Source organism: Emys orbicularis, chromosome 2, assembly GCF_028017835.1.
Source record: "Emys orbicularis isolate rEmyOrb1 chromosome 2, rEmyOrb1.hap1, whole genome shotgun sequence".
NCBI classification, from domain to species: Eukaryota; Metazoa; Chordata; order Testudines; family Emydidae; genus Emys; species Emys orbicularis.
This window is the reverse complement of record NC_088684.1, coordinates 256,524,316-256,537,807: the sequence shown is the minus strand read 5'-3', so window position 1 is coordinate 256,537,807 and position 13,492 is coordinate 256,524,316. Positions and strand designations below refer to the sequence as shown.

The window sequence follows — 13,492 nt, the reverse complement described above, 5'->3', positions numbered from 1 at the left end:
ACCAGTGGGGCCCCTCGATGATAGAGATAGAAAAGGAGCACTTAAAGACGATAAAGTCATTGCGGAGAAACTAAACGAATTCTTTGCTTCAGTCTTCACGGCTGAGGATGTTAGGGGGATTCCCAAACCTGAGCCGGCTTTTGTAGGTGACAAATCTGAGGAACTGTCAGATTGAAATGTCACGAGAGCAGGTTTTGGAATTAATTGATAAACTTAACATTAACAAGTCACCGGGACCAGATGGCATTCACCCAAGAGTTCTGAAAGAACTCAAATGTGAAATTGCGGAACTATTAACTAGGGTTTGTAACCTGTCCTTTAAATCGGCTTCTGTACCCAATGACTGGAAGATAGCTAATGTAATGCCAATATTTAAAAAGGGCTCTAGAGGTGATCCCAGCAATTACAGACCGGTAAGTCTAACGTCGGTACCAGGCAAATTAATCGAAACAATAGTAAAGAATAAAATTGTTTCTTCTATTCAAATAGAAGAACATAAATTGTTGGGCAAAAGTCAACATGGTTTCTCTAAAGGGAAATCGTGTCTTACTAATCTATTAGAGTTCTTTGAAGGGGTCAGCAAACATGTGGACAAGGGGGATCCAGTGGACATAGTGTACTTAGATTTCCAGAAAGCCTTTGACAAGGTCCCTCACCAAAGGCTCTTACGTAAATTAAGTTGTCTTGGGATAAAAGGGAAGGTCCTTTCATGGATTGAGAACTGGTTAAAAGACAGGGAACAAAGGGTAGGAATTAATGGTAAATTCTCAGAATGGAGAGGGGTAAACTAGTGGTGTTCCCCAAGGGTCAGTCCTAGGACCAATCCTATTCAACTTATTCATAAATGATCTGGAGAAAGGGGTAAACAGTGAGGTGGCAAAGTTTGCAGATGATACTAAACTGCTCAAGATAGTTAAGACCAAAGCAGACTGTGAAGAACTTCAAAAAGATCTCACAAAACTAAGTGATTGGGCAACAAAATGGCAAATGAAATGTAATGCGGATAAATATAAAGTAATGCACATTGGAAAAAATAACCCCAACTATACATACAATATGATGGGGGCTAATTTAGCTACAACAAATCCGGAAAAAGATCTTGGAGTCATCGTGGATAATTCTCTGAAGATGTCCACGCAGTGTGCAGAGGTGGTCAAAAAAGCAAACAGGATGTTAGGAATCATTAAAAAGGGGATAGAGAATAAGACGGAGAATATATTATTGCCCTTATATAAATCGATGGTACGCCCACATCTTGAATACTGCATACAGATGTGGTCTCCTCATCTCAAAAAAGATATACTGGCACTAGAGAAGGGCAACTAAAATGATTAGGGGTTTGGAGAGGATCCCATATGAGGAGAGATTAAAGAGGCTAGGACTTTTCAGCTTGAAAAGAGGAGACTAAGCGGGGATATGATAGAGGTATGTAAAATTATGAGTGATGTGGAGAAAGTAGATAAGGAAAAGTTATTTACTTATTCCCATAATACAAGAACTAGGGGTCACCAAATGAAACTAATAGGCAGCAGGTTTAAAACAAATAAAAGGAAGTTCTTCTTCACAGAGCGCACAGTCAACTTGTGGAACTCCTTACCTGAGGAGGTTGTGAAGGCTAGGACTATAACAGCGTTTAAAAGAGAACTGGATAAATTCATTGAGGTTAAGTCCATTAATGTCTATTAGCCAGGATGGGTAAGGAATGGTGTCCCTGGACTCTGTTTGTCAGAGGGTGGAGATGGATGGCAGGAGAGAGATCACTTGATCATTACCTGTTAGGTTCACTCCCTCTGGGGCACCTGGCATTGGCCACTGTTGGTAGACAGGATACTGGGCTAGATGGACCTTTGGTCTGCCCCAGTACGGCCGTTCTTATGTTCTTAAGCCAGTGGGGCCCAGCTGCACCCTCTTACAAAGGCCACCCCCAACCTCTCCTTTCTTGCAGGTGTCACAGAAGAGTGAGACTTGAGATTGGATTTGAAAAAAAGGGAGTAGAGGCCCTGCAGATCCTTTTAGAAAAGGCACTGCATGTGTAAGGTGCAGCCTGGAAGAAGGTGCAATGGTGTATGTGTGGAAGTGGACAAGTGATTTGACAAAGCTGGTAGCAGTGATGGAAGTCTATGTTGCACCTGAATAAAGATGTTTGTGCAAATCAGGTATATACACACACACACACACACACACACACACACACAGTTGTCTGACTTGTACATGAACATGACAGTTTCCAGACAAAAATATGTGATTCCGCATGTGGGAAAATGGGTGTGTGCACAATTTTGCATGTGGAAGTTTAGAGACTATTTTTGAAAATGTGGCCAAAAGAGTTTAAACTCATTACAATGCGGGAAGCATCCTGTGGTGGAAAAAAAAGTATTGTAATGTAATATTGTTAGATTAATATCTGAGGAATTTACTTCTATATAGTCTTAAATTAAGTGCACAATATAACCTTCTCCACATGCACTTTAAGTCCACTTGGTACTAGAAGTGTACTATCAATTATTTTTCTCCCTTGTTATGTGATTCAAATACATTGAATGCTTAATATCCTTAGATCTAGTTTCTAAAATAATGTGAACAATTATATTAAGGGCAAAATAATAAAACCTACCTGAAGGAAAAAAGTAACCAAAGAAATGATCCCAAGTGCTAAAAATAGCAGTGAATACAAGTTGGACTTGTTTCTTACAATGGTATTGTCTGGTTCTGCAAAAACCTATTAAAGAGAATTCAAAGTTCATTTTATTTAATTAAATTATGTACAAATCTTCCCATATTACATTGCTGTATTTACACATACCCATAGAGGGCTTGAACTAGGAGTACTGGGGGTGTGACAGCACCCTCTGACTTGAAGTAGTAATAACAACCAAATATAGGGTTTCTGCTTTCAGCACCCCCCACTATAAAAATTGTTCCAACGCCCCTGCATACCCATGTACAATCTAAATATATGTATTAAACGTGATTAAAGGGATAACAAGTAAATTTGATGTTGGACCAAGGTTTTTTTCTTAGATGTTTGCAAATTTCATCTAATTCTTTAGATTTCTTCCAAACGAATTATTCACCTCTACTTTCCAAAATAACCACTCAGAATCAGCAACCCTCCATTAACAAACAATGGGTGAAAGTGACATCTGCACAAGGTCCGGGCACCACTTAACTCATTAACATAATATTCTTTTTGTCACTGTCTGAGACCCCCTTGATTCTTTATAGCTTAAAGGTGAAACTGGTAGGGGAGAAATGTGGAAACTGTTATGAATACAATTTATTAAACTTGTGTGGACATGTGAATTTATTAAGATAATGTTCATAAGGATAAACATCTGTAATTTGAATGGTTTTTTTTCAGTTCTTCTACGTTAATAATGACCAAGAAAGAAAGAAAGAAAGAAAGAAAGAAACAGGGCTTAAATGGTCCATAAACCTTGTTTGGGCACTTTGCACAGTGATGACTTTCACCAGACATGCATTTGTGGCTTAGACACAACTTTTTATAAAATAGATTTCTATGTTAAGTTTCCAGGCATTTATTAAACTCAACAGCGAATTAACAAAATGAGTTAAATTCTGAACAATACCTTAGCAGTATCCTTTCAAGCCCCACAGGTACCTTATTGAAAACTATGAACCTAATTTTTAAATATAGTTCTGCTTATGTGGCATGTATTTTCTGCATTTTTCTCTTGGTTTTTTTTTTTTAATTATTTAAGATAGATGGAAACTTAAGTGTAGGTGGGACTCAAAGTCAAAGTTAAAAGTGGGTGATAGTTTATTGCATATTTTGTATGAACTTACCCCTATAATTTCTGAAAATATTATTGCAAATGCAGGTTGTAAAGCTCCATTGATAATTGCAGAAAAAGTTCCAACTACAAAGTAAGGCCATTCAGTTTTGTTCATCTTCATAACTTTCAGAAATGAAACTGGAGGCACATTTTCATCCTAGAATATATGAATCTCATTAGAACAATTATGTAACACATCAGGGGTGTGAGGAAGAAGGCATGTGGACAGTCAATTACATACTCCCAGCTTCCATTCCTGGGTACCCAAAACTATTTGCTTTTTAATAACACAACTCATGAATTATATGCAGTAATTCTGTCTGTTACTCAGTACACAATATTAATACCTGAAATAAGAGACAGAAAAAGATAAATGTGTTATTAGAACAAGTGTATATTAAGTCTGACAATCACATTTTGAAACTTATCCTGCAGGGCTTACACACAAAATTCCTATTGTCTTCAGCGAGGTTGCACAGATAAAAGGTGCAGGGTTAGGGCCACTTTATTTATTTTTGCCAGTGAATTTGATGGTATTAGGTGGATCTGACTGGATTATTCATTATGAACAATTTGTTTTTATTATCCACAACTAGATCATCATTTTTACTAATGTTTGTTATGCAAACAAGTCAGCCTACAGATCGCAAAGTGTTTGTAGCAAGTATGAATTCAATTATATGATATTCTGAATTTATTAGGTGCACTGTGTGAATGATTACATGGTTTTGTTTCTGCTCCATGACTATTTGATATAACCTATATAGACTGCTTCATGTAATTCTGTTTCATAATTTAGCCAATTTCTTTTCATGAGCTATGGACCTAAATTTTTTCCATAAACTTTTAAACAACCCCAAGCCTCAGTTTGTTGTATGAATGTTCATGTTTAGCAAAGCCAAAGAGGTTATGAATATGACCAGATCAAAATGTGATTCAGAATTTACATACTTGTTCCAAATATTTTGCCCCCCCCACATCCACTCAGATCTCTCAGTACTTCTGTAGACTAACTCGTTAACAAGCATCCTTATTTGTTTTTATCATATTATCAGATTTTGATCCACTCTTTGTATGCCATGTTTGCACATTATATTAACATTTATTGTTATTTTTCCTTAAGCAAGAGCCTCCCTCTTCTCCTATCCCAGACTGAGTGAGCTCTCTTCAAACTTGGCATTTTCTTATGCATTAGGTGGGACAATCACTTTTATCTGAATATTACTGTCCCACTAAGGAAACAAAGGATACTAGATGCAGCATAATAAAAAAAATATTTCCAGCAAAGACACATACAGGTTGAACAGTTTTCACATCAAGGCTATCATCCTGTATTTCTGACTTTTTGATGCTTTTTCGAGTTGATCTCCTTCTCAAGCCATTTCCTATTGATTCTTCCAGTGCCACTTTGGTGGTGTTTTCAGCTTCTTCTTCTGACTGAACTTCAGTTCCTATTGTCTGAAATGGGGTACAATAGCATGCTAAGAAAATAATTTATTAATATAATATCTTGAACTTCCAAATGATTAAACTCAAGAGTAGCCAAAACCACTATTAACTAAATGGAATAATGATCAGGTCTGAATGATATATGGTACTCTAGTGGTTATAAAACAGATTAACTGTATTTCTGAAGATCCTCTCTGGGTTCATAGCCTGGTTCTGCCATTCTTACTCATGCTGAGTAGAATCTAACCCCTCAAGAATGCAATAAGACAATTTGTTGAATAAAGTGCTGTTTATTGAGCTTGTTTCTTGTTTGCATTGAGTTCCATTACATTGTTCTCTTAGGCTTTGTCTACATTGGAACTTCGTTGGAAAACTTTTGTCATTCAGGTGTGTTTAAAAAAACACACACGCTGAATGACAAAAGTTTTACTGACGAAAAGCATCGGTGTGAACAGCGCTTTGTTGGCAGGAGAGCTTTCTCCTGCTGACACACAGCAGCTACATTGAGCATCTTTTAGCAGCACGGCTGTAGTGGCACAGCGGTGTCGCTAAAAGCGAGGTAGTGTAGACAAAGCCTGTAATATAAAGGAGACTTTAAAATGGGTGTAAACCAGTTACACCCATGTTAAGACCATTTCCATTGTCAGAGTGGTGTAGAAGAGCCTTAATGTAAATGAGAATCAGGCTCATTGTGAGTAAAGTTGGCAGAAGTGAGTTCTCAGTGAGCATACTTCCAAATACTGAAGAGGGGAAGCAAAATCTCCAAACTAGTGCAGAACTCTGTGAAAATTCTGGACTTAAGAGATAAAGAGGATGATGAAGATGGACCAGATTTAAAAGAAATTTCTGGAACCAGATTCACCAGAGGCATGGGTAAGTTCAATAGATGGCTAAGGATTCAGAGTATTTATCAGAGCTAGAACTGGACATAATTTGTCTTTACTTTTCCTCATTTAATTTTTTTTTATCTCTAATCCAATATTCTTAGGACTTTTGGCCTCAAAATTCCCTTACTCATTTCCATTTATTTGCACTGATCCTGTGCATATTTTTTTTGAGCTTTCCCAGTTCTGCAATTTAGTGCTCTTCTGTCTCAAGCAACACTTCCTACTCTTTCCTCTACAGTTTCATTGTTGACAAAATGTTGTGAGGTTGGGGCTCTGATTGATAAAATCAAATATAAAATCAGCAACACAGAACATGATGATACTTAGAAGACAGGTTACAGGAAAATTACCTGCATGTTAACAAGTTTGCAGTAAATTCCATTTGTTTTCATCAGTTCATGATGGGTCCCTTGTTCTGTGATGACTCCATCTTCAAATGCAGCTATAAGATCTGCATTTCGGACTGTAGACAAACGATGAGCTATTACAATGGTGGTGCGGCCTTCTCTAGCCTAGAAATGGCACAAAAGTAGATTTAATGACTACATGTACATATAGATTTTTCATCTTCAGTGTAGAGCCAGTTGAAATATTTTGACTGAAATTTTCCCATTGTAAATTATGGCTTTGTCAAATTTCAATTTTCTGAATAGGTGAACTGAAACAAAAAACAATTTAAACATTTCAAAATTAATTATTTTGTTTCAAATGTAGATAAGAAACAATCTTGTTTCAATATTTCAAAATATTCCTTTTTGATCAAAAATATCTAAACTTTCTGTATCAACATTGCCAATTCAAAACACAACAGAGGGTCCTGTGGCACCTTTAAGACTAACAGAAGTATTGGAGCATAAGCTTTCGTGGGTGAATGCCTACTTCATCAGACGCAATGAAGTGGGCATTCACCCACGAAAGCTTATGCTCCAATACTTCTGTTAGTCTTAAAGGTGCCACAGGACCCTCTGTTGCTTTTTACAGATTCAGACTAACACGGCTACCCCTCTGATACAATTCAAAACACGTTTTGGAATTTTTATGTTTCAACTTTTTGTTCCAATTCAAAACAGAAAGTAATTTTGAAATGTTGAGGTTTCCAGGGAAAGGAAAACCTGCATTTTCCTACAGTTCTACTTCAAAGCACTTTACAAACATTAACTAAATGAATTCTAAAGCCCTGATTTTGCAACCCTTACTCAAGCTAAGTAAAAGCTACACCTGTAATTCTCTAAAATTTTCTCTATAAAGTTACTTCCGTTACCCACCTGATTTTGGAGTTGTCTTATTCTCACAAATTATATGTCAAATGCCTGAGTTAGCTAGTTTAAAAATCAGATGAGAGAAGGTTTTAAATGTCAATTTTAACACTAAATTCTGGAATAAACTGATACATGCATCTTATAGTCCAGCTAGAGGCTCCAAGCTATTCAGTTTAAATTCTTCACTGAACACCAATATACTTCCAGTTTGACTGTTTGTTAAGTTCCTTTCTGAAGAGACACTGAAGGTGCCAATAGTAACATGTGATCTGTTCTGGGAAGAACAGCACCTAGATCTGACAACTTAATATTGTTACATAATTTTAAGGATTGAAACAATCTGTTACTCCCAATCTAGGAATAGCTTGTTTTAGCTGTATGTGAAGAGAATACTGTTGCTCTGATGTTGAAATCCACTCCCAACCACAAATTAAGGATTGGAGGAGTTAGTATTTTATGAAAAAATAATATGACACTGATAACTTGACAATTTCAAGGTATCTAAGAAGACTCCTGTAAGTTAGAAGCAAACCCTAACAGAAGAAAATCAAGTATAAGTATAAAAGAGCCAGATTGTTCTCTCTGCAAAAGCAGAAACTATAAACTGAGCAGATCTTTGAGGGGGACTGGAAGGAGGAGTCCCCCTTCTCTAGACCTGAGTCTGGAGTTGAGCAACATGCTAGCTGAGGGGTCTGGAAACCTCAGCGGTCCCCAGGCAGTCTGCATGGCAGGGCTGCCCCAGAGTTCTAGGACCTGTAGGCTCCCAATTCCATGACAGTAAGAGTAGAAGTCTGAGAGCCCAAAAGATTTCCAGACTCCAGCTTTTTGGACTGCCGAGCTCCCAACTCCATGGCAGGGAGCATGGAAGCCCTCCCATGGCAGGACTGCCCAGACAGGAGCCAAGGACCCTGGAAGTCCAGGCTTCTGGCCCCAGAGCAGCCTGTATGAAATACTATCAAAAAATGTACAATCAGATATACTGACGGAAGGCCCTCTGTTAAGATTTGTGGGGATCCAGATTCACAGTTTGGACAAATGAATGCTCTCCAAACAACATGCCTCCATCAACCCAATCACTTCTAGGAGGAGTTACGAGCTGGAAGAGAGGTTCCTGACAGTGCACAGTGGGAAAAGGCTTCAGGAAGCAGAGGCACTGTGTGAATATTGGGGAATTTGGATAAAATTCTAAATTTCAAAAGGGCTCAGTTTTGCCTCTAAGGCACAGCCCTGCATTGGTGGGGTGGAGTAGAGCTATGTTGCTCCAGGAGCAGCACTGGGAGGTATCCTGACTCATAGAGGCACATGATGAATATCAAGAGCATGATTATTGTGCTAGCAATTTAGGGGAATCACATAATTTTTATCCTGTCAAACACCCCTCAATCCAACTTAATCAAGTAGGGGACTGATGGGGATTCAATTTCTATTGTAGCTGATGGCATTTACTCCATGAACGCCTGGCTCATGGCAAATCTTTCAGAGGTAAATTATAACACTCTCTCCCCCATGCCTCACACAACAGCAGATCCTTCTCTGAAAAATCTTCAGTGTCTCAAAGAGGAGATGCAAATGTCTGGATAGACCAGGAGTCATACTGATATATGTGCTAGAAAAGGCATGTGATAGAATCCTGGATTGCATAATATTGCCAAGAAGCACATGGTGCGACTGCTAAAGGGCTGGGTGTACATATATCCGGTCCAAATCATCAGCTAGACAGATGTTTCCCAGCCTACCCCAGTCCCTTTGGCAGACACACCAGAAAGACCAGGTAGAGGCTGATGGAACCTCATTTCTGAAGTATGTACTGTACATACAGTCATGCTTACCCATAAGATAGTATGCATACTCACATAATGAGACCGAGAAAGGATGGGGAAAGAAGTCTCAAGGATGTGGTTGCTACTGGTTGAGTAATAAGATGAACTATATTGTAAACATGGGCACATGCACAATACAGACAACAAAGAATACAGGATAGGCAAAGATACGTGTAGCCAACTGCCTTAAACAATTAGGGTAAAAATTTTCAAAAATGTCAAAGTGATTAAGTAAATGTAACCCTTAGTGAAGCCATTTAGCTAAATATATTGCTGGTGAGTTGGAATTTCAAATTGTGTTTTTAAATGTATTTATTTTAAAAGCATTTCAATTTACCCTCAAATCAATGGCAAATAAATATAAATTATATATAAATTAAAATTTACCTCAGAAAGTTTAGCTCACACAAAATTTGAAAAGTTTAAAGATTATACCTAAGTTCATAGTTTTTGTTTTAAAGTTATACAGACCTTATCCAGTGCTCTTTGCACAACTGATTCACTTTCAGTGTCCAAAGCTGAAGTTGCCTCATCGAGCAGAAGAATCTTGGGATTGCGAACCAGGGCTCGTGCAATAGCTATTCTCTGTTTCTGACCTCCACTCAGTTGTGCCCCTCTTTCTCCAACCATGGTTTCAAACTTCTGCAAAGGTATTAAGATAGGTTTTCAGATCTCTCAATGACATCTTTATTTTAACATGTAATACCAATGAAAGACAGTGTAAAGACAGAGATGTGCTCAATCTGCAATGCCCACAAAATATTTTCCTTTTACCAAAGCACAGCCAAGGAGACTGTAACATAAGCAGGTCATATGATTTTATCTTCCTATTTTTTGTGTTTGCAGGATTCTGATATTTTTCAGTCTAAAGCAGGGGTTCTCAAACTTCATTCCACCGCGAACCCCTTCTGAGAAAAAAATTACTACGTGACCCCAGGAGTGGGGACTGAAGCCTGAGCCTGCCCGAGCCCCGCCGCCCCGGGCACAGTGTGTGTGTGTCAAAGCTGAAGCCCAAGGGCTTCAGCCCCAGACAAGGGGCCTGTAAGCTGAGCCCTGCCAACTGGCTTCGGCTTCAGCCCTGGGCTGAAGCTCTCTGGCTTCGGCTTCAGCCCTGGGCAGTGGGGCTCACGTTTTGACCCTGGGCCCCAGCAAGTCTAAGCCAACCCTGGTAACCCCATTAAAACAGGGTTGCAACCCACTTTGGGGTCCTGACCCACAGTTTGAGAACTGCTGGTCTAAACCGTCTCTGCAAAGTACTCATCAAACCATGACTTGCAGATTTAAAATTATTTTGATTCTATCATCTTTCAAGCAAGATGTGAAAAAGCCCTGGGAAGGTTGGAATTGGCAATTATGGAGTTAGCTCACTCTAACTTCTGAGTTATGGAAGCTCCTCTTAAGGAGCTATTTGGTATTACAAGGTTTAATAGAGAAGAATTTGACAACAGAGTTGACTTGCTTACATCAGGCAGTTTCATGATAAAGTCATAGGCATTGGCTTCCTTGACAGCTTTTTCAATCTCTTCCATAGTGACATCTTCACGGCCATACCGGATGTTTTCTGCAATAGTAGTAGCGAATAGCACAGGCTCCTGATTCACCACACCAATAATCTCCCTCAGATATCTTAAATTTAGGGTCTTAATATCCTGCCCATCAATAGTAATCTAAATGTAAAGAAAATTAAAACATGGATGTAAGTGTCCCAATCAAGGATACAAATTCCACCAAGATTACCTATATTATTTAGGAAGACATTTGTATTTTGCCATCTAAACATCAGCAATCAGGCCACTGCTAAACATTACAGTAATTTGATGTATAAAGCATCCAGCTCAGTTCAGATGTCTTACCATGCCCTTCTCTGGATCATAAAATCTCTGGATCAATTGAACAGTTGTACTTTTCCCACAGCCACTGCTACCAACCAAGGCTACTGTCTGGCCACAGTTAACCTTCAGATTCAAGCCTTTCAATACCTACATAAGAAAATAATAATGAAAAAAATTAACAAAAACATAATGGGTCAATTTCTGCTCTTCCTTACACCATATAAATCTGGAAAAAGTCCAGTGACTTCAGTGGAATTTTTCCAAATTTTCAGCAGAACTTGGTGAAATATGAGTACATTGCACAATATAGTTGCTATTTACACCAGGGCTCACTTTGTGTTTTCTACTGAACCATTGCCACATATACGTACTACGTTCTGTCTTTATGTAGTAGCATCCTCATTTATTAGCCACATCCTTTTTATGAGCATTTACCATGCAACCTGGAGGGTGAACTAATTGCAGTAGAACCCATATATGGTGAATGCAGACATATCAAAACATGTTTATTTTGTTGTGATGCAAAAGCCTCTTTTCTTGCCTTGAATTCTCTACAGTTGTACTCATTCATATTGGAATTTTTACACTTGTCTATACTGGCAAAATTGATAGCCATAATTTACCACTGGTAGTGAATTATGACCATGAAAGTTGGTAGTGTAGATGTGGCCAAAGTCTTGACCAATGCTAGGGAAATTTTGCAATAATTTCTTATCATTACTAATATTGCTCTACTAGTGATAGCAAAGTTGGGAGCCATTATGTAGATGGGATGCTAGCATCTTATGTACAATGTTGATTAGACCTGTTCTGAACATTTCTAGATAATACAGTGCTTAAAATGCCAGCAGCTCTTATACAGTTGGGCTCCCAACTTTGCTGTCACCTGTGGATCTGAACAAGTGTTCGCAATGGTGCCAAATCTTTGAAAATGTCCCAAATGTAGATAAAGCTTTAGTGCATGCCAACACTAGGGGACTTTACAGAAAAATACTCACCAATGAAGAGATGATTTTTTTGTAAGATTCCCTAATGAAGACATGACCTTTGAGTGGAGTTTCTTCACTTTAGTAAAGTTTCACTTCACTATAAACAGGTTTTCTTGTACTAATCCCTTTTGAATGCAGCATTTCACAGCTAAAGTTGGTGTGAAGTGCTGCATTCCATGGGGATTTAATTTTTCCTACCTCCTCTGCTCAGCCAGAGAGGCAGAACAGGGAAGATGCCATTAAACTCTGTGGTGGAAGAGGAAAAGAAGAATCCCTTCCCGGGCTTCCAGTTTTACAGTACTGCCCTACTCCTGACTGGAAATGGAATCATGGTCTACACAGAAGGGTCCTTGTAGCTGTTAGCACTACTGTCAGGGAATGAAGAGAGCTCTTGAAAACCTATGCTGAGATGAACGTATGGAGATCTGCCACTTGGGCATTTTCATGTTACACTGAAAAACAATTTTAGTACTTTTTTAGGGGGGAAATAGAAGCTAATAATGCTTAATTATAAGAGAGCTCCACTGTAATGCCATAGGAAGGAAGTAATTAAATTTAACAGAAACTGCCATTACCTAATGAAGATATATTGTATTTAAACAAATTTTAACAGACTTGTACCATGGATACTTGTGGAGTTCATTATACCATCATTCTTACTGGGCTAAAATAAATATTTTTTCTTGATATAAATATATTAGAAGATGGGATTGGGTTTATAATAGCAACAGATCCTTTAACTTTTGTGCAAAGCCACTCTGGGTCTGTTTTCACTAGGCAAACTAAGTGATTTCTTAACTTAAGTTAGCTAACCTGAGGTAAAATCCTAGCGAAGACAAGGCAGTTTGTGGTTTTCACACAAGCTAGCAGTACAAGCTAAAGAGGGAGGCTTTTGCTAACTCCACCTTTTGAAAATTTGTTTATAGTGATGTTTCCCTGTCACTAAATGATCAATTTATCTTTAATTTGGAATGTATGTGAGCTTCATTTCCAGTACCTTTACATCTTGCCTAGATGGATAATTGAAGTAAACATTGCGGAATTCCAAATTCCCTCTAATGTGGTCCGGTTTGTAGCCAGTCTCTGAAAAACTGTCAATTTGAGGTTCCTAGGTAGAACAAAACACCAAACAGAAATGAAAAGGAAGAAAAGAGTAAATTTGATCATGTTTCCTATTGACATTCTCATTACATTATGCCAGCTGCTAAAAGTCTTAGAATGGAACATAATTATTTAGCGATATTAAGTGTAATTTTTTGGTGGCTTGGGTGAAATCAACAATTATACTGGCAGGTGAGGCTTCCAACCCATGTCACCAGTATTACCTGATTTGTCTCTTCATTACTCTGTTCCTTAGCTACATATGCAATAGGGGGGAGAGAACTTTGAAAAAAAAGAATGAATAAAAACTTTTGTTTGAATTTAGTAGACTGCATTGCAGATTGAGTTCCTCTATTTA

The 13,492-nt window shown here is 38.2% G+C and overlaps 1 protein-coding gene across 1 annotated transcript in view; it reads right to left on the bottom strand.

Moving 5' to 3' along the window:
* The window catches only part of ABCB1 (ATP binding cassette subfamily B member 1), a 99,873-nt gene that overhangs the window by 25,519 nt on the left and 60,862 nt on the right, over positions 1-13,492 (bottom strand). The window contains exons 12-19 of the mRNA XM_065398464.1: positions 13,031-13,141; positions 11,066-11,191; positions 10,676-10,879; positions 9,684-9,854; positions 6,484-6,645; positions 5,094-5,255; positions 3,808-3,954; positions 2,615-2,719 (exon numbers count right to left, since the gene is read on the bottom strand). Of these exons, the coding sequence (XP_065254536.1) occupies positions 2,615-2,719; positions 3,808-3,954; positions 5,094-5,255; positions 6,484-6,645; positions 9,684-9,854; positions 10,676-10,879; positions 11,066-11,191; positions 13,031-13,141 (1,188 nt within the window). The remainder of the gene's footprint in view (positions 1-2,614; positions 2,720-3,807; positions 3,955-5,093; positions 5,256-6,483; positions 6,646-9,683; positions 9,855-10,675; positions 10,880-11,065; positions 11,192-13,030; positions 13,142-13,492) is intronic.